At 47.1% G+C, this 21,451-nt stretch overlaps 2 protein-coding genes across 3 annotated transcripts in view; both read left to right on the top strand.

The window, feature by feature from the left end:
• npdc1a (neural proliferation, differentiation and control, 1a) overlaps positions 1-13,325 on the top strand; it is a 23,195-nt gene extending 9,870 nt beyond the window's left edge. Inside the window, exons 2-9 of one of the 2 annotated variants that reach the window (XM_083670379.1) lie at positions 933-1,082; positions 8,065-8,157; positions 8,356-8,553; positions 9,958-10,024; positions 10,990-11,080; positions 11,247-11,326; positions 11,468-11,567; positions 11,794-13,325. In XM_083670379.1, coding sequence (XP_083526505.1) covers positions 933-1,082; positions 8,065-8,157; positions 8,356-8,553; positions 9,958-10,024; positions 10,990-11,080; positions 11,247-11,326; positions 11,468-11,567; positions 11,794-11,865 — 851 coding nt within the window. In that variant the 3' untranslated portion in view covers positions 11,866-13,325. The remainder of the gene's footprint in view (positions 1-932; positions 1,083-8,064; positions 8,158-8,355; positions 8,554-9,957; positions 10,025-10,989; positions 11,081-11,246; positions 11,327-11,467; positions 11,568-11,793) is intronic. The other variant, XM_083670380.1, reaches the window with a different exon arrangement.
• A 4,281-nt stretch (positions 13,326-17,606) lies between these two features.
• Positions 17,607-19,930, top strand: pou5f3 (POU domain, class 5, transcription factor 3; the record flags this gene model as incomplete). Its single annotated transcript, XM_083669426.1, has 5 exons — positions 17,607-18,356; positions 18,484-18,595; positions 18,782-18,912; positions 19,057-19,221; positions 19,676-19,930. The coding sequence occupies 5 exons, from the start codon at positions 17,607-17,609 to the stop codon at positions 19,928-19,930; spliced, it is 1,413 nt and encodes a 470-aa protein (XP_083525552.1).
• Positions 19,931-21,451: the final 1,521 nt, after the last annotated feature.

Consider the following 21,451-nt stretch of genomic DNA (forward strand, 5'->3'; position numbering starts at 1 on the left):
TCAGGGGAGGCAGGGGGAGGTAGAAATTGGAGGATGGGCTCGTTGTAATGCATGGAGTGGAATGAGGAATGATACCGTTCCTCATTCCATTCAGTGCCGTCGCCTCCGATTTCTGCCTCCACCAGCCTCCCCTGGTATACACACCATTAGAATCAGGAAACCCTCCATTTCCAGCCTCCCCTGGTCAATCAGCATTTAGCTTCCGGCCACCCACCTCCCAGCCTACCCACTCACCTGCCCTCTTGCCTGCCCGTGTGTGTGTGTGTGTGTGTGTGTGTGTGCAGCTCTGCCCCTCTCTCCCAGCCACTCAGACCTGTTAAAGTCTATAATTATCTCTCTCTGAGGAGACCACAGTGTGCCCCCTTCATGACAAAACACACCTGCTGACTCACTTTGTGTGTGTGTATGTCTGTGCGTGTGTGCGAGCGCCTAGAAAATAGATGTCTAGAGGGCAGGTTTATGGATGGATGGATGGATGGATGGATGGATATAGGGATTATGACTGATGAGTTTGATAGAGACCTGTAAAGGTCTGCAGTTTTGGCGACCTTGTAACAGTCAGGATCAGATGGATGGTGGAGGCAGTCATTCAGCCTGTCCTCATAAGTCAGACGTCAGCAGACTGCACCGTCCAGGGCTTACCGCTTTTGTTGTGCTGCTTCTATGATTGAGCTCGATTGCTGACACAGCCGGTGGCTACTTTGAAGGTGAAATGAGTCAGGGAGGAGATGGAGAGACAGGTGTGTGTGTGCGTGTGTGCGTGCGTGCGTGCGTGTGTATGTTTAAAATTGCTGGCCGATTTCTCTAACTTCTAAGCGACCTGCTGCCTCTCTATCACTGGGACTGAACTTGTCTCCTGATGTCTGTCTCTGTGTTCTTCTGCCCCTGTCTGTCTCTGTCTTCTCCTGCCCCTGTCTGTCTCTATGTTCCAGCTGGGGTGAGATGCCCTCAGCGTATTGACTGTGCCCAGAGGGGGCGCCACTTCTGCCAGGCTGGCACCAACCACTGCGGCCCCTGCCTCACCCCATTGGTGGAGAACCAGGAAGGACAATGTGTGGGAAGGAAAAAGCACCATCACCGTGGTATGAGGATCTAGATATGAGGATCACACACACACACACACACACACACACACACACACACACACACACACACGCACCATGTGCACATCAGCCATGTGCACTCCAAGTCAAGGTCCAGCGCTAGCTTGGGCTGAATCTGGCGTCCGCACACACACACACACACACACACACACGTTATTTCCTCCATAATAGGAAAGCATTAGGCTGTCATTGTCTTGTGGCAGGTCATGACAATTGAATTAATTTGCTGAGGCTGTTTAGACTGATGGAACAGAGAGGGTCATCCAGGGTCCCTAAACATCATCCTCTCTGCTCATCCAGGGTCCCTTTCTATGGTCCCTAAACATCCGTCATCCACTCTACATTTACATTTACATTTATGGCATTTAGCAGACGCCTTTATCCAAAGCGACTTACATTTGTTTAAGTAAGTGAATCATCTATCAAACAATCATCATAAGACAAAGTAATCAATGCTCACACCAGGGGCCATACATAGGCAGTGGTAATGCCAGTAGGCTATATATATATTTTATTAGCAGGAGAGAACTTGTACAGGGGGGTAGCAGGGGAGAAGAGGTCTCAGGTTTAGGGTTAGTATAGGGGGGGTAGTGAGGGTGAAGAGGTCTCAGGTTTAGGGTTAGTATAGGGGGGGTAGCAGGGGAGAAGAGGTCTCAGGTTTAGGGTTAGTATAGGGGGGGTAGTGAGGGAGAAGAGGTCTCAGGTTTAGGGTTAGTATGGGGGGGTAGCAGGGGAGAAGAGGTCTCAGGTTTAGGGTTAGTATAGGGGGGGTAGTGAGGGAGAAGAGGTCTCAGGTTTAGGGTTAGTATGGGGGGGGTAGCAGGGGAGAAGAGGTCTCAGGTTTAGGGTTAGTATAGGGGGGGTAGTGAGGGAGAAGAGGTCTCAGGTTTAGGGTTAGTATGGGGGGGGTAGCAGGGGAGAAGAGGTCTCAGGTTTAGGGTTAGTATAGGGGGGGTAGTGAGGGAGAAGAGGTCTCAGGTTTAGGGTTAGTATGGGGGGGGTAGTGAGGGTGAAGCGATCTTTAGGATCTCTCTTAGGAGCTCATCCAAGGTCCCTTTCTATGGTCCCTAAACATCAGTCATCCTCTCTACTCATCCAGACAGCAGCTCTGGGCTCTGGTCACACACAGTTATGGCTGAGATGATGGAGACAAACTGACGTCTTAATGAGATGCTCAGCTGTGTGTGTGTGTGTGTGTGTGTGTGTGTGTGTGTGTGTGTGTGTGTGTGTGTGGTGTGTGGTGTGTGTGTGTGTGTGTGCGTGTGTGTGTAGTCATGAGTGACTAACACTTTTAGGGGCATTTTGAGGGCAACACAGTGATACAGACTGCTAGCCTCAGGGAACAGACAGGAAGCCCTTTTCCTCCTCTTCCTCCTCCAACCTTACTTTCTCTTGCCCCCCCCCCCCCCCACACACACACACACACACTCCTCTATATCCTTTCTTTCTTTCTCTTGACTCTGCTTCTCCCCCTCTCTGCTTAACATATTCATTCTCATTCTCATCCCACTCCCTCTCTCTCTTGCTCTTTTACACTCATTGTCCATCCCTTCATTTTGTCATTCCTCTCACTCTTCCCATCGATCTGTCCATCTCTCCCCCCCCCCTTTCTCTCTCTCCACCCATCCCTCTCTCTCTAGTGCATGTTGATCCTGTGTGTTTCTAATCCCCCCGGCCGCCCACGCACATGACCGCCCTTAATCACCGGGACCACATACATCTCTCCCCCCCTCTCTCTCTTTCTCTTTTTTTTCTCTCTCCCTCTCCCTCTCTCTCTCTCTCCCTCTCTCTCGATCTCCCTCTCTTTCTCTCTCTCTCTCTCCCCCCCCCTCTCTCTCCCTCTCTTTCTTTCTCTCTCCCTCTCCCCCCCCCCACCCCCCCACCCCCGCTCTGGCTCCCTCACTCAGACTAATGTAATTCCGTGAGAGACGCTCTGTGGAAATAAATCTCATTTTTCATATTTACAGCCAAAGCTTTTACAAGGCATGACGTGCTTTGCGAAAGAGAGAGAAAAATTAGAATGACAGAGAGAGAGAGAGAGAGAGAGAGAGCGAGAGAGAGAGAGACCTCTCTCTCTCTTTCTCTGTGTTTCTCTCCAGGATTAATAATTCAGCTGGGGCTGCAGCAGAGGACAGGCATGCCCTATTAGCCATAACGGCATCACACAGAGAGGAATGGAGGGATGAGAAGAAAGGATGATAGAGGAAAAGGAGTAATCTAGCTTGATTATTCAAAGAGGAAATGTCCCATCGTAGAATCACTGACCCTTACTTCACTGTGGGTGGGAATATGTGTGAGATTTTGTGTGGGAGTAGTGATATGTTCTCAAAATACAGTAGATTGTCACTGTGTGTGTGTGTGTGTGTGTGTGTGTGTCTGTGTCTGTGTCTGTGTCTGTGTCTGTGTCTGTGTCTGTGTCTGTGTGTGTGTGTGTGTGTGTGTGTGTGTGTTGTCTGTGTGTGTGCGTGTGCGTGTGTGTGTCTGTGGACTACTGCAGGACTACTTCCCCAAAAACGTACTCCAACCAGAGGTTAGATCAGAACTACTAGAAAGCTGTAAATCTTAAAAAGCGTTTCATTTTCACATGCCACGCATGATTGGACATGGCGTCCTTCTCTACCGACACCATGTCGAGATGCACAACCAAAACTAATGGCTGTGCCTTTGATGCATGTTTTATCTGATTTCACATTTCATTTTTAGAGTTTTTCATCTTATCTATCATCTTAATAGGCATAGGACAACCCAGGCATGGAGTGTGCTGTTTGGCATGGCCAGAGAAACCCATAGAGATAAAGCAGGGCCAGAGAAGTGTGTGTGTGTGTGTGTGTGTGTGTGTGTGTGTGTGTGTGTGTGTGTGTGTGTGTGTGTGTGTGTGTGTGTGTGTGTGTGTGTGTGTGTGTGTGTGTGTGTGTGTGTGTGTGTGTGTGTGTGTGTGTGTGTGTGTGTGTGTGTGTGTGTGTGGAGCAGAAACAGATGCATAATTCAATCTGGCAACCCGGATGTCTTGGACTACGCATGAGAGAGCAGCAGGATCCAAATGAGTCTACCCAACGGAAGGGGACAAACATACACATTTCTCAGTGTGTTTGGGTGCAACGCGCACACATGCACACACATATACATACACACTCTCTCTCTCACAAACACACACACACACACACGTTTACAAAGCAAGAGTTTTGTGCTTAAACACACACACACACACACACACACACATATACACACACACATACCACACTCACATATTCACACACACGCACACGCACACGCACACATACACAGCGCCGTGTCTAGGTTGTCTGGATCTGGAGGATGATTAAGTACTATGTTAAAATGGTCTGTGTCTGTTCTCTTGGAGGGAATAATAGCTGCTGCTAAACTTAGCCGGAAAGATGTGTGGGTGTGTGTGTGTGTGTGTGTGTGTGTGTGTGTGTGTGTGTGTGATGTGCTATGGCTAGGGATGCTGCTGTTCAGGTTGTGGGTATGCTGTCACTTAGTGAGCGATACTCGTCTGTGGAGGACAAGCCTGTGTTTGACATCAAGGCGTTTCCTCCCATCGGTAAACATTCCAGGCCCAGGCCATGCTAATAGGCTAACATGGCAAACAGACAGGACACGAAAGCCATATGTACTGTACAGAAGGGTACTGTGTGTGTGTGTGTGTGTGTGTGTGTGTGTGTGTGTGTGTGTGTGTGTGAGAGAGTCATATAATGACTTGTCATGTAGGTCAGAGGCGGTGGCCCATCAGTAGGTTAAATGTTGTGTTCAGCCTCCATGGTCAGGTCTGGGGGCTAATTATAGGTGTGGAGGAGGAACAGAGACACTAAGAGATGTGGAGGGATGGGGGCTTATCCAGGACTAATGACTCTCTCTGGCTAATGCAGGCTTACTGTAACACAGCTCTTGAAAGGCCATTAAGAGTCAGCGTGGTAGTAGCTATGACATCATGAGTCAGTGAGGTAGTCTAAAAAGAAAAAAAGTTGTGATGGGAATTGTAGTCGATGGGGGGGGGGGGGGGGGGGGGTGCAGGGTTGTGTGAAAGGGGGACCAATGGGCCACGCTGGGGGGAGATGGCCCCGCAGCCCACAGATCGTTGCTGGTGGCACCGTGAATTGTTGCCACAAGGGGGAGCAGGACACCCTCAGAATGAACATGATCCTTTGAGGAGCCCTTGGTCAGCTTGGTCAGAATAACCTACTTGGAGCATGCCTTGCTTTAGGACCATGTGAGGCCATGAATGTAATAATGAACCATTAGGGAAGTTATAGTTAGAATGTGACTCAACCTGGTGTCTTGTATTAAAGAGTGACAAAATATGGAGTTTCTAAAAGAGTTTCTATGAGGAGGCTAGAATCAGTTCACACAGCATTACAACCAAGCTCCCCTCAGAAAGATAGCCTAGTGAGAACCTCCATTTAAGCCTGTTGTTTTGGTAATATGTAGGGTTGCCCAGTGTAGCTAAAATGTCCAGCCCAATGGCCACTCAAAACCCACCCATAAGGCCTGAAAACTAGCCCACATTTATCCATATGTCTCATAATGACAATCAAAATACAACTGGTCAAATTGCTTTACCTGGTTCTCTGCATTTGTCCCTTTGTTAGTTGTTCACCGCACCGAATGGTTTAATCTGAATTACAGAAGTGATTGATGATGAATCTTTTTTTCAGAAAACATTATTGAAATGGTGCTACACAATGTTCAAATAATCTTATTTTCAACTGGAGTATACAAATCGAAAAGCCAAAACCGTTTCCATAATCAATAATTCAAAGACTGGGGGCGGTCAGGGTAGAGCGAACGAGTCAAACAAGATCATGAGGGAGAAGTTTGTAGCTCGTGCTGTTAGTTTGTTTGTTGTTCTCACTTGTGAAGAGCTTCCAGCGTTCTTCCAACACACAAACACACCCTCCGGCTCCCCCTCCCTCCCCTCCCCTCCCCTCCCCTCCCCTCCCCTCCCCTCTTTGGGTTGGGGGGGGCGTGGTGGTGGTTGGAGATGGGCTGTAAATGGCTTGTAAGTGGAACAAGAGAACACGTCTGAGTCACTTGTGTTTGTGTTTACTTGGTGTTTGTTTGGCACCTCTCACGGGGTTATGGGTAATTATCAAGCTGGTGCCAAAACCTGCTCTCTTATGCAGGAAGACTTGTGTGCTTAGTCAGAGTGTGAGGATTCACTTACTCGCACACACACGCACACACACACACACAGACACATACACACACACACACACACACACACACACACACACACACACACACACACACACACACACAGACACACCCTGCTCCCTCTCATCCATTTTGTCTGTCATGCTTACTTCATACATTCTCCGTCAGACTCAAATAAATGCACATATATACACACACACACAGACACACCAAGGATTTCAAAGCCTTTCATTTGTATGGCACCTGCTTCCTATTACACATTCTCTCTCACTCATACAAACACATTCTCTCAGGCAAACACGTTGGATGTATCTTCTCTGGTTTACTTTGAAGCTGTCTTACACAGTAGAACAGTAGAACAGCTCTTGCTGACAAGTACACTGGCACACGTGGAGCACCCCACCACCACCCACAAAGTACAGATGGCATGACCCGCCCCCACAGACACCTGCTGTGGATCACACTAAATGGCCAGGGATGGGGGGGGGGGGGGGGTGAGGAAGTAACTCTGAGTGAAAGTGCTGCCACATCATATCACGGATATTACCACAGGCAAATGACTTTCATCATTATCAAGATGAATCATTATCAAGATCTAGCTAATGCTAACACAGCCAACGTTACACATTACTAAGACCTAGCTAATGCTAATAACAACCAACATTACACAATACTAACACCTAGCTAATGCTAATAACAACCAACATTACACATTACTAACACCTAGCTAATGCTAATAACAACCAACATTACACAATACTAAGACCTAGCTAATGCTAATACAACCAATATTACACAATACTAAGACCTAGCTAATGCTAATACAACCAATATTACACAATACTAAGACCTAGCTAATGCTAATACACCCAACGTTACGCATTACTAAGACATATTCAGCTCTGTGCTCGTGTCTCACCATAGAAAAACGCTTCATCTGAATCAAATTCAATCCAACGCGACATTTTCATGTGTTTTCTGGTCACCTTGAAGAAGGGAAGCTGGAACATTGATCACCCCCATTAGCCCTCAGGGTTTAGGGCCTTGTGTGTGTGAGGGAGGGAGCAGGGCCGAAGCAGGGGGGTGGGCTGATTGCTCAAGCCCCCTGCCGTGCTTCATCCCCTGGCCACACACACACTACGTACCCTGGTAACCACGGAGGCCTCTGTCCTAGTCCTGGAATGTGGCTAACTGTCTGGCCAACAGTGCTGTTAAACATCGCTCTGCCTTTGTCTCCCCCCAAACAAACAACACACACACACGCACACACACACGCACACACACACAATGGCACACTCTCTGCCGCCATCACACGAGACACTGGGGAGGCTGGTGGAGGTAGGAGGAATCAGGGGAGGCTGGTGGAGGTAGAAAATGGATGACGGAGGCTCGTCATAATACATGGAACAGAATGAGGAACGGTCTCAAACACACCATTTCTTGATTCCGTTCTATACATTTCAATGAGACCGTCCTCCGATTTCTACCTCCGCCAGCCTCCCCCTGGCTCAGATGCACCTCCTGCAGTCTGCAGACACACAAACACACACCCTGACATCGTCACATGACGACACGTCCTGAAAGCTGAAGGGTTTGGATGTTTTCATTCTCATTCTCACACTATCTCTTTACTCGATCATTCAGGGTTACCAGGGTTACCAGGGTTACCGACTCTGTGTTCTACACATGGAGAGTAATCAGCACGCGCAAACTGACACCGGTATAATTGTCACACTGGTTCGCTGGTCATACTGGTTCACTCTTATCTCCCCCTGTGTTTTGCCTCCAGATAAAATGACCTCTTTCCCTGACCTGGAAGGAGAGATTGACTTCCTTCACTCCGTCATCGCCAAACAGGAAGTGACAGAGGTCAAACAATCAGGTGAGCCATCGTCCTGTAGTCAATACACATTTGTAACATGATAATGGTCATTTTAATACATTTATTGAATGCTGTTTTACCTCACTACCTCACTTTCCTAATGTCTCTCTCTCTCTCTCTCTCTCTCTCTCTCTCTCTCTCTCTCTCTCTCTCTCTCTCTCTCTCCCCTCCCTCCTTCCCTCCACCTCTCCCTCCCAGTCGTAACCCACTCTCAGGCTGCTCCTAAGACTCTGACGGCTGCTTCTAAGCAGAGAGTCCTGGCCCCCCCCCCAGCGGGACAGCCCCCCACCACCGCCGCACCCCACACTAACTCCACACCCCAGCCCGCCACAGCGCTTTTCGGGAGGGGGGAACCCATCACCGTCCCCTACCCCTCCAAGGACAGCCTTCTCGTCAGTAAGTGGCTTCATCCGTTTAACAGGAGCGTCACTCGACTGTGTCATCGTCACACAGGTTTAAAGGTTTAGATGTGAGCACTAACACTCTGCTACAGTGTTTGGGTCCAGAAAAAGGAAGAGAGAGGTTCGGAAGGCGTAACTGACCTTTTCAGAGCAGAACACACAGTTTATCGACTTTGTCCTTGGTGCAAAACCATCTGTTGTTTTTGGGTGACAGGCAATGGATTTACAACTGGGTAGCGGTATGTTTTTTACGACTGGGTAGGGGTATGTTTTACGACTGGGTAGGGGTATGTTTAGACGAAACAAGACCATGTTTGAAGACCGTTTGGGGACTGACTCATGACCCAGAGAAATGTTTATAGGAGACCGAGCGGTTAATTAATTCTTGATGACAATATACAGTACCTAGTGTCTCATTAGAAACTGAGTGTCTAAATGAGTTGCAGAGTGAGTAACAGTGAGGCAGGGAGTACGTTGTTTAATTACCAGCCCAACTGATGATAGTCTAGCCAGCCTCTTTCTCCTCAAAAGATGGTGATTAGATTTCGTCTGACGGTTGGAAAATGTAAGAGAAGAGATACGTCAAAGCTAGCATCAGACCTCTGTCTGGATGGGAAGTCAACACAAGACAATGAGGCTCTGTCCTGAAACGCAACACCCAAACCCACACACACATACACACACACACACACCTCTCCCTAATTCTATTAGTTCTGAACCACCAGTATCCTGCTGTGTGTGTGTGTGTGTGTGTGTGTGTGTGTGTGTGTGTGTGTGTGTGTGTGTGTGTGTGTGTGTGTGTGTGTGTGTGTGTGTGTGTGTTGGCGGGAGAACAAAGGCACACACTCTTCTTTGGTGTTTGTTATATGTCAAAGAGAGATGAGCTTCAGATGAGTTGCGTGTCATTTGGCCCAGTTTAAACAGCAGAACAATTCTGTGATCTCTCAATCGGGCCTTTATTAGCTTGATTACTGTCTTCACACTGTGGTACCGTAGTCAACGTGCCATTGAGCCTCTACCCTCCCATCCTGGAGGGTATTATAGGCCCACTGTACCAGGGGAGGCTGGTGGAGGCTGGTGGAGGTAGAAATTGGAGGACAGGCTCATTGTAATGCATGTTTGATACCATTCCTGATTCCGTTCCACTCATTAACAACATCCTCCGATTTCTACCTCCACCAGCCTCCACTGCACTCTACTTACATAATGTCTCCTCTGTTTCTCCTCCTTCCCTTGTACTTTTTTCCTCCCCTCTTCCTCCATCCTCTCCTCCATCCTCTCCTCCCCCCTTCCTCCATCCTCTCCTCCCCCCTTTCTCCATCCTCTCCTCCATCCTCTCCTCCCCCCTTCTTCCATCCTCTCCTCCCCCCTTCCTCCATCCTCTCCTCCTCTCTTCCAGTCATGATCTCCGTGTGTATCCTTGTTGGGACCGTGGCTCTCATCCTGGCTGGTGTCTGCTGGATCAGGTAAGACGCCCACCCCAGTCACATGATTGATTGTGATGATTTACAGATGGTTGCTATTGGCTTATCTTGATGTCATACATATACTACCAGTCAAAAGTTTGGACACACCTTGCCAAGAGTGTGCAAAGCTGTCATCATAATACATACATAATTCCATATGTGTTCCTTCATAGTTTTGATGTCTTCAATATTAATCTACAATGTAGAAAATAATAAAAATAAAGAAAAACCATTGAATGACAAGGTGTGTCCAAACTTTTGACTGGTACTGTATACTCGATATGAATGCTAAGTTGGGCTCTACCGTCCCTTGTGGTTTTATTCATAGGTCGTCCAAGTCTTTAGGCCGTTGTAAAGCGCTTTATGAAGCACATCTTGGACTGTTAGACTTTTCTATTCAACCTTGTGATGAAATGAGTGTTAGTGTGTGTATTTGGGGCTGTAATTTCGCATCAACTGTAGGACATTTATGTTACCCTATCAAAAGGTACCTGTGCATGCTTATGTATTTGTAGTTCTCTGTGCTATACATGACCTTATTAGAAATAACACATTGCAGCATTTACATTTACGTTTACATTTACATTGATGGCATTTAGCAGACGCCTTTATCAAAAGCGACTTACAACAAATACATTTGTTTAAGTAAGTGAATCATCTATCCATCAGTCATCATAAGATAAAGTAATCAATGCTCGGACCAGGGGCCGTAGGCAGTCACAATGCTAGAAGAAGGATTATTTATTTATTTATTTATTAGATTTATTTATTAATAGGAGAGAAACTTGTACAAGGGGTAGTGGGGGTGAAGAGGTCTTTAGGATGGCTATGGGACTAGGGTTTTAGTTTTTCATCTTTCAAACACATATTGATCGATGTACTGCATTCTCAAGATGGTAGATAGTTGCCTGTTGCCTGCTGTTATTTCGGAGGACTCTTGCTCAGAAAGATGTCGCCCCCTTCAGGTTGCAGAAGGAATCGCGCCTGGCTCAGAAGGTTGATTACCCTGCGTTCGGAGGAGGAGGCACGGTGCCCGGTGCAGCCAATGGCACGTCGGTGAGTACAGCATGTCCCTCATCTGGATGCGGGGACCACAGCCACCTCAGCTATAGTGTTATATAGTTGTATAGTTGTATATATAGTGTTTACAGTTGTTCATATTTGGTTCTATTATGGAAATATTTCCACCTCTTACTTTTTACTTTTTCTCTTCTCTCGTTAGATGGGGGATAAGACGCTGGCCCAGAGTGCCCAGATGTACCACTACCAGCATCAGAAACAGCAGATGCTCTCCATGGGAAAGTGAGCTCCTCTCCTCCTTGTGCTTCTCCCTCTCTCTCTCTCTCTCTCTCTCTCTCTGTCTCTCTATACTCATACACTCTACCTCTCTTTTCCCTCTCTCTCTCTCTCTCTCTCTAATGTGAGTGTGTTTTTGCTGCTCAGACATAAAGCAGAACAGAAAGTCCCTGATTCAGAAGTCACATCGGATGAGGAGGAAGTGGGCGGAGACTTCACTGTGTATGAGTGCCCTGGACTTGCACCGGTGGGTGAACACACACACACACACACACACACACACACACACACACACATAACGCACACACACACACACACACACACACACACACATACACACGCACACACACACACACACACACATAACGCACGCACACACGCACACACACACGCACACCGCCCACACACACACTGGCATCTTTGGTGGTTTGGTGTTAGGTTTCTGACTAAATGATGTTTTTGTTTCACGGCAGACGGGAGAGATGGAAGTGAAGAACCCTTTGTTTGACGACTCTACTCTACACTACCAGGGGAATCACAAGTGAAACCTGTAGACACACACATACACATTCAGACACATACACACACACACACACACCCTAGTTGAACAACACGTACAACACAATTAAAGACATACAAATACTACATACACACATGGAATACATACTAACACACACACACACACACACACACACTCTGGCACAAGCTCACTGATCCCTTTTACGACGTTGCGCTCTCAGAATCTGGCTGAGGTTTAGAGGCCGAAGAATGGATGAACCAGAGGAGCAGGGAGAGGAGGATGGTGGTGGAGAGATGAACTGTGTCCATCTATCAGGACCATCTATCATCTGATCAAGTTACAGGCACTTCAAGCCAAGTGTGAAACCCAACCTTCCCTGTATCCTAGGGCATACCTCAGTGTTTCTATCCCACTGTGCCTCTGGTTCACAGATCCTCTTCACAGTAAAACACACAGGTCCCTTTCAATATCATTTTTGTGTCTAATTTTTGTGTCAACTTTCATCATTTATTTTTCATCCTAGATGTGTTCAGCCCTTTTGTGTCCTTGGGTTATTACTCTCCTCAGACTCTCTTCTCTCCTTCATGGAGAATCAGTGTTTCCCTCGCTTGCCTTTGTAATGTTGATTATGTTGTTCAGCTATCTCCCAAAGCCTCTTGTTTGAATGTGATGCACACAGATTACACACGCACGCAGACGCATGCACACTCATACACACGCACACACACACACACACACACACACACACACACACACACACACACGGACACGGACACACACACACACACACACACACACACACACACACACACACGTACAGACACAGATGCACGTACGCGCGCACACACACACACACACACACACACAAATAAGTTAAGAAACAGAAGTCCTCTCCTGTTTTGTCATGCATAGCCAGGCCAGGACACTGCTGTCATGATATACTGTGATATGATCTTAGAAGTACTGTTTTAAGCCCTCGAAATATCCACATCACATATCTGTGATGTCTGTCCATACTCAACTCCCCAAAACAGGGTTTTTGCATCGAAAATGTAAATTAAAAATGTAATTTACTGTAGCGAATTTATCTCGTTGTTCTATAACGTGCACATGCTTATTGTAGAGAGTATAATATATACAGTATATGAAAATTGAGTACCAGATGATTTCATGCATGGTTTGATTCCGATGTGTTTTAGATATGATATTTAATTTGATTTGGCTTCCTATATGTAAGCATCCTTTTATTGGGGGGGGGGGCATGTAAAGTGACTTGTCAGCACTTGAATGAAATCCATGGAATTGACAATTGGTGGTGGAATAATGTATGGTAAATATCACTATCTAGTATTGTTTCTCTGTAACCCCCCCGTCAGTTCCAACCCTGGTTCTGCAAAGTGTACATACAAAGAGTGAAAGTGTTCACTTTTTATATATTTGTACATGCAGGCCTAGCATCTGAATTAAACGTTTTTATTACCACAAGTTTCGTGACAGACCACACAATCATTTCTGTCTCATGTTCTTCTTTGTACTGTTGACTCCAGCATGGCAGTTTGATGGGCAATGGGGGGGCGGGGGTGGACAGTGATTGTCCTCCTGTGGGGGCTGGTAGGAGGGCTGGTAGGAGGGCTGGTAGGAGGGCTGGTAGTTCCTGGAAATGTTTACTCTGAACACGTAATATTGTTCTGTGTTGTCTGCTCCACCAAACCTCACTTTAAGGTTTCACGTTCACTATGACTCATATCACACGCTTCATATGACACCTTCCTATTTGTGGAAACACCTTTTATTTTACTCTCTACCCCACATCTTTCCAAGTGTGTGTGTGTGTGTGTGTAGGGGTGGGGGTGGAGGGGTCTTGTAACTGTCCCCATTGAACTGCCTGCCAAGGGCCATTAAAGCCCATTGTCCCTGGGGACGGTGGAAGGAAGGCAGCCATTGGTCAGCTGGTGAAAGTTTGTGATGGGTGGAGGGACAGAGGTGGTGGGTGTCAAAGGCAGGGCCGTTAGGGAGAAAATCAAAAAGCCATCAGACTTGTTTGTGGGGGAAGGTAGTAGGCCTTGACAAGAGAGCTGAAGAGACTGGATGAGAAACCAGGGTTATGATGGGTAAGTGGTATCAAATGGAGCGATGAGGAGAGATACACCACGCCTAAGGCATTTTCTGGTGTGGACATCAGGTGGTCTGTGTTTCTGGGAGGCCAAATTGGTCATCATCACGCTTCTCTAAAGGCATCAGAGTGTATGAAATCTTACCACTGATCATGATAAAGTTGGAAACTTGAAACTGATTGGTTTGAAAATATGTTGTTGTTATTGTTTGATTGCCTGAGTGAAGTCGGGATGAACAGAATGAAAACCATACTTGTGTTCTCTGACAGTGTGTCCTCTAGAGTAGCGCAGTGTCAGTCATGAGGGGTGTGGTGGGGAGTAGCACATTGTTGTGTGTATACAAATACAGGCCAGACGCACAGTCACCACTGACCCATCCGTCCCACCTTACAGTGGGAGGAGGGGGAGCCGGCCTATGCTGAGGGATACAGGGACATACTGTAGAACACACACAGTCACCCACAACACAACAATATGAATCCAAAGTGGGTTTCATATCACATGCTGGCAGTTATCATCTTATGTGCTTCAGGACAGGCTGGTGGAGGTAGAAATCGGAGGACGGCTCATTGTAATGTGTGGAATGGTATGAGGAATGATATCAAACACACGTGCCTCCCCTGATGTGTGTACATTAATGATCCTACTCCATATATCATTAAAATCATACCTCACTCGGGCCTATATCACTTTACTTTAACGATGGACTAGGATGTGATTTCCCTCTTGTTATCCATGGTTCCGTAGGGTTAGGGTTAAGGTTAGGGTTCTTCTTACTAAATCTTTGACTTTTGACAAAGGGAGCAAATTAAACGACTTGTTTAGTGAGTGTGATGTGCTGTGACTCTACTATCTCCTCTATTACTACTTCCATTGAGATTAATACAAGGCCAAATCAAATCTATTTTTATTTGTCATGTACATCGCATACAGCCGTAATTGATGTAGTGAAATGCTTTGGAATCTTGCTCCCCGATCAACAGCGGTCAACAATAACCAACAATACAATGTAATACAGTAATCATAATCATAAAACAGTGACAGTAGTAGTGTAGAAAGGTAGTAGTAATGCAAGCCCCTCCCCCTGCACTGAGACTCAGATGATCCCCTCCTAGAGGAAAAGTACAGAGATCCCTGAGGAGGGGGACGAAGGATGAAGGCCACTTAAAAGACAAGATCTGAAAAAAAGACATCTGGGGGCTTTTCAGGCTAATCCTTGGACACCCCTCAACCCCCTCACTGTACCAGACCCCCTGCCCCCCCTGTCCCCCTGTCCCCCTCTCTGAAGCTCTGCCTGGTTCCACTTTCTCCCTCAGTGTCTGTGTTTAGCATGACAATCCCCTCCCAAGTCCAGGGCACAGGACAATGCCTGTATCTGGGGTTTGATGTCTTTTAAGCCATTGACCAGCTCCTGTGGCCTCCAAGGTCCCCTCTCTCTCTCCAGTTTTGTAATCGGGAGAGCTGGGGAGATCACGGCTAGGTCCCCCTGGTTAAATCTACTGGGGGTTAGAGTGTGTTTGATGGTGGGCTGAAGCTTGGGGGGCAGGTTGGATGGACAGGGGACAAGATCATCTATTGTAAGGGAGTGTTGGAGGGGGGTGTGGGGAGATTAGAAATGGAACCATGGTGGATTACAAAGAAGTACACTTGTGTGCCAACACACCAATACATACCAATGTTATAACTTGATCCCTGGATTTCGTTAACCATCAAATATGTCATTGAATGTCTGAGGTGGGTGAACCAGGGAGAGAGAAGCCTTTGGATTTTAGTGAAACTTTGGGCAGTAGTGCTTGTTTCAGGGAAGGGGGCGGGTGTGTGTGGGGCAGAATCAAAGGGTTGCGTCTTATTGTTCGGGTCTGAAAAGAAGCTAATGGTCGGCCATCGCAACTCGGGGTCTGAAAGCCGCGGGGTGCCCCGGGGCCAGGCCGCACAATGACACCCCCACTCCCATCCCGCAGCGCGTCTTCCTGCCGCAGTCTGTGGCCAACGACCCGCTCTGGGGGTGCGCATCTGGATCGGTGCGACGGCCATCCACTCCTCTCAATAGGCACCGATCAAGGGTGCATTCACCTGGGTGCTCTCGTTTGTTTTATAGATTTCCTTTGCGTTGTCTCACATTTCTAGAGGCAAAAGTGGTCGTTTTATACGGACCCACATGTTCGGTGGTGAGCATTCGATATTCGCACAACCAACGTTGACTAATATGATAGGCCTGCACCTTCTTTGAAAAGTCGCTCGTCGATTTGTGTCCTAGTTTCTACACCGGTTGCTTTTCACATGTACTTCAGAAACACGAGTCGTTCTCAGTGTTTAGGCCCATCCGCGTGATTATAATAGCAGGATAAACGTGGGCATGGCCTAATGCCCTATAGAGCTACGTCTCGGCCCTCAGATCTACTGGTCAGGCGAGACAAACATTAGGCAATAACCTAATTCCTTATCAGTTCACTTTGAGATATTATCAAGGGTAAACATTTCACTGACGAGTCTCAGCCAAGGGACGCCACCAAATATTTCAGGTCATCATAGGTCTATAAGATTGTGTAGTAACATGCGATTAAACTATTAAAGACAACATATTTGGAATAAAACCACCTCTGACTCAATTAATGCAGTAGGCCTACAGTAATTGTCTAGGCTAATCTAAATAGGTTTCGCAATATGGATGCGTTGATGATTGAGATAATGCAGCAGGCCTAAAATTACAGCCTAAATCACAATTGTCTACATTCTCACTAATGTGAAGTTGACATATGTTAGTCTTAAATGCATTTCCAAATGTAAATGCATTTACTTCCTAGTTGCTAAACCAGATTTTAATATCAAGGACAGCTCGTTAGGAGTGAATTATTTAAACAAAGTGAGTACAATGCTTTGCATATTAGATGCCGTGCTACCGTCACTGAATATGTATTTACAGCACTAGGCTACTTAGCAATGTAAATATTCCAGGGTAGATCAACATTGAACCTGTGAATTAGACATTACTTTTAGTGCATAATTCCCTTAAACTTGAGTCATCGTCTTTCTATTGCATATCTGACATTTGGAGAATTTCTTATCAGGATCTATGTATGTATTTGGGCCTTCTCCGAGGTTCTCTATAGAAAAAACACGCCCCCTTCTAACTTGCTTCCTTACGCGTAAATGAAAAACAAATCAAGTTCATTCACAAATTCACCATCAGCTGTGCGTGATTGTCTCTCGTAGCCAATGAGAGGCGAGGTAATTAACGTTCCAACCTCCAACACCGGTTGATTAGGAAAACCCGTGTAGCTGGGTGCTGGAGACGGGCATTTGAGCTTGAAGGTGAAGTAGGTGGTGGTGAACTCCAGACTCAATGGACTAAAGTGGATGGACAGGCCTATCTCGTACATAGGCGACATCTATTTGCATATCTGTACAGGTTCTGTTTGGAGACAAAGCGAGAACAGGATTTTTCGAGACTGAATTTTACGCCTCCACGAATCGCCCACAAAGACGTTAGTTTGCGTTTCGGCAACCTCGAGTCCAGCCTCCGCACAGTTCAAGAACTTTGTTTCTCTAAAATAATCTGTAGGCCTAATGGATGTAGAGGTCTAACCACAAGTGCCATCTCGTTTCTGCCCGTTCTTGAACCGCTTTGACTGAAACAATCATTGGCAGGAAGATGTCGGACCGTTCCCAGAGCCCGAATTCGGAGTGCAACAGCCGACCTTATGACTTCAGCCGGGCCATGTACGTCCAGGCCTTGAGTCAGGAGGGGTTGGGAGGCGCGTCGCTCCAGATCCCACACGGCGTGCTCCAAGACCCGGGCCTTCTCTTCAACAAAACTGCCTACAACGGGATCACCCCGACAACTGCACAAACCTTTTTCCCGTTTCCACCGGTCGGTGGTGAGTACAGGGGTCCCGAATTGCAAGCTGGGGACTTTTCCCAACCCAAACACTGGTACCCGTTCGCCGCTCCTGAGTACACCGGCCAGGTGCCTGGGGTCGCCCCGGCTACCCAGCCCACAAACCTGAGCCCCCCTGTCGCAGAAACCAGGGAACAAATCAAGATGCCGGTGATAAAAACTGAGAGTGATGTCAATGACGAGTATTCAACGGAGATAAAGCTTAATCAGTATCCCACTCCGCCGGCGTCCGCTGTGGCGCACGGGGTGTATTACTCGACTCCATGGAACCCGTCATTTTGGCCCGGCCTGAGCCATATTACTGCGGCCAGTCCAAACAACCAAAACCCCCCAACTTCATCTGCGTCGTCCCCATCTCTCTCCCCATCACCGCCCAGTAATGGATTACCCGGGAACGCGTTTTTCAGCGGGAGCGCAAGCCAAGCTGTCCCGGCGCCCCAGACACCGGTCGCTACCCGGAGCAGCGGGTCCTCCAGCGGCGGCTGTAGCGACTCAGAGGAAGAGGTGAGTCTGAAATACCATGTCCACAATGACTAATCGACGTCAAAGCAACCAATTCAGTCATCAAGTTGTTTTATTGGACATTAAAGTATTTGTTTTTTAAAATGTTTGCCTCACTTTGTCTTCTCAGGAGAACCTCTCAACTGAGGAGCTGGAGCAGTTTGCTAAGGAGCTGAAACACAAGCGTATAACCCTGGGCTTCACCCAAGCAGATGTGGGCCTGGCTCTGGGCAACCTTTATGGTGTGTTTGGATACTGTACTCCTTTATTCATACACACACTTTGTAAAATGGTTGTTGGGTGGTGTTGTTGCTAGATGTGGCTTTGTGAATGTGATGACTGTTTGGAAACTCAGACCCTATCTCTGTAATCCCTGAATTGGCCTTTTTGAGGTTTACTGACCTTTTCCTAATCCAATCTCTATGCAGGCAAGATGTTCAGCCAGACGACTATCTGTCGCTTCGAGGCTCTCCAGCTCAGCTTCAAGAACATGTGCAAGCTGAAGCCCCTGCTGCAGAGATGGCTGAACGAGGCTGAGACCTCAGACAACCCTCAGGATGTGAGTATCTACTTTTTTTGGGGGGGGGGGGGGGGGTCTGCAGTGTACACAGGGTTGCCACCTTGCCTGATAAAAAAAAGCATGTCTTAATTTCGTGGAGAAAAAAGGTGTCCCTATCTTGACGTTGAGTGTTTGTGTCCACAGATGTATAAGATCGAGCGGGTGTTTGTGGACACCAGGAAGAGGAAGAGAAGGACCAGCTTGGAGGGGACTGTACGCACAGCGCTGGAGTCCTACTTTGTGAAATGCCCCAAGCCCAACACCCAGGAGATCACACACATCTCTGACGACCTGGGCCTTGAAAGAGATGTGAGTTACACACACCCTCCATACATGTCTTAGTGCTTCCTCCTTGTCAAACCCCTTCTCTCATAGCTTTCAGTGAAATTAATTAGACTTTCATTGTTCCCGCTTCAAGTTTATTGGTCGTATGTGTTAAACACATTGAAATTAATTTGTAGTCATGACAACCCTTGTTCAAAAAGTACACAGCTGCATAGATGCACAAATACAGTAGACATTGAAATATTTGGTTCCACTGTATGCTTTGCTTAATTGTGATGCCATTATCTGTCTTGGTGCTGTGTTAGGACTCAAATCAAAGTTTATTTGTCATGCACATGACACAGCAGAGTTTAAACAGTTTGCAATGAAACGGCTGCTTGCAAGCTACCTCAACAGTGCAGTAAAATGTTTACTAGACATTGTTTGGTCAGATTGATGTATTGGTTTTGGACTGAGTGTGACTTCTGTTGTTTGGTAGGTGGTGCGTGTGTGGTTCTGTAACCGCAGACAGAAGGGCAAGCGTCTGGCCCTCCCCTTTGACGAGGAATGTGAGGGACAGTACTATGAGCAGAGCCCCCCCCATTCACACATGGCCCCCGCCCTCCTCCCCGGGCAGGGCTACCCCTCCTCCAGTCACCCAGGCACCCACACCCTCTACATGCCCCCCCTCCACAGGCCTGATGTCTTCAAGCAGGCCCTGCATCCTGGACTGATGGGTCACCTGACCAGCTAAACATGTTCTAGTACTCCCCTCCCACACCACCCCCACCACTCAGCCCTAGCCACCTTTACCTAACCCAACATGGCTACACCCGGCCCCACATCCAAGCTGAACACAGTCCCCCATATCTAGCTCTACTGCGACCCACCATCTCTCTCTGGAATGTGGAGGTGGAAACACCCAGTAGCGGGGCTTGTAGGTAACCTGCTGAAACCAGTAAATGAACCAAACCATCGACTCTGGCCGTTTTAAGCCAGGAAATGTTGACAGACTACCTTTGCCTCGGCAGCCCCACATTGCTCACCACATCCTGTGGTGGATGTTGATTGGATCTCCAACAGATCGCCACTGTGGGTGCTGCAGAGGCTCCCCCAGCACCATGACTAAACTGGGGGGGATTATTTTGCGGGGGGGGGGGGGGAGGAGAGAAATTGCTTGGATTTTAATATTTGTTAAGACCATGCTTTTGCACAGTCATGGTTGAGTTTTGACTTGATATTTTAAAATGAAATTTGTATTTCTTTATCTTGAATATCATTGTATTGTCTGTTCCTTTATCAATGCAGTTTCTCAGAAAGGTCTGGTGTTGACAGGTGACACTTGGCTTGCGTACATGTCTTTTTGAACAGAGCCCTGCAGTCTTTAAGCTGAGGGTTTGCAGGATTTGAATACTGTTAATGTATGTCTTGCTATGCAATTCAGTTATGATTTGTCACCCATGAATGTCTTACTGTTTTTTGTCTATATTGCACGCTAACTTTTTAGATTTTATTCTTTTAATAAGGGAAAAGATTGAGGTAGAGGTCAAAGTGTGGGATGGATGTCTTGAGTTAGTGGGGCATTGAGTACTGCCCCTCGCATATCAAGCCTTTCCTCTCTGGTCTCCCCATTGGCCAAAGTGTTGCTTGTTCTTTATATTGATCAGGGGGCTGAACTTAAATGATAGTCACTTCTGTTGAGCTGCTTTGGTTAACAAACTCACAGAGAATTCTGGCCATGTTCCAATCGCTGTACTTGCACTCCACACAGAATGCCGCGATGTATCTGCTGTGCATTCTGGGTGGTATGCATGTGTGGATATTAGAACAAGTGTTTGTGCCTTTCTGAAACGTCCATAACTTGCAGTCACTATCGTGTGCCTTACTGTGTAATTGAGATCACTTCCTCTTGTATGTCTGACAACTCGGGTCTTACCACTTGTTTCCTATACACCGCTGCATGTCTATAAATGATAATTTATTGAAACACAAGCTACCCTGAGGTGTTTCTGGAGCCACCCAAAGATGTTACCTGTACCTTTTGCGCCAAGCAATTAAATCAAATTTTCTTTATTTACCATTTCAACTGTGTGGTATGATCTTTTCTGTGCTCTGCGATTAGGAACACAACCACAATCAAGCAGTGTGGCTTCTGTTTTGCGTGGATTATACATTGTTGGCTTAGTTTACAGTGAAAGCCTTGTGATGAAGTGCTAGTTTTTAAATGTTGGGTCTACAGTAAATACAGTGTAGATCTTTGCAGGTAGGCCCAACA

This window comes from Argentina silus (assembly GCF_951799395.1).
Source record: "Argentina silus genome assembly, chromosome: 5".
Classification (NCBI taxonomy): Eukaryota; Metazoa; Chordata; class Actinopteri; order Argentiniformes; family Argentinidae; genus Argentina; species Argentina silus.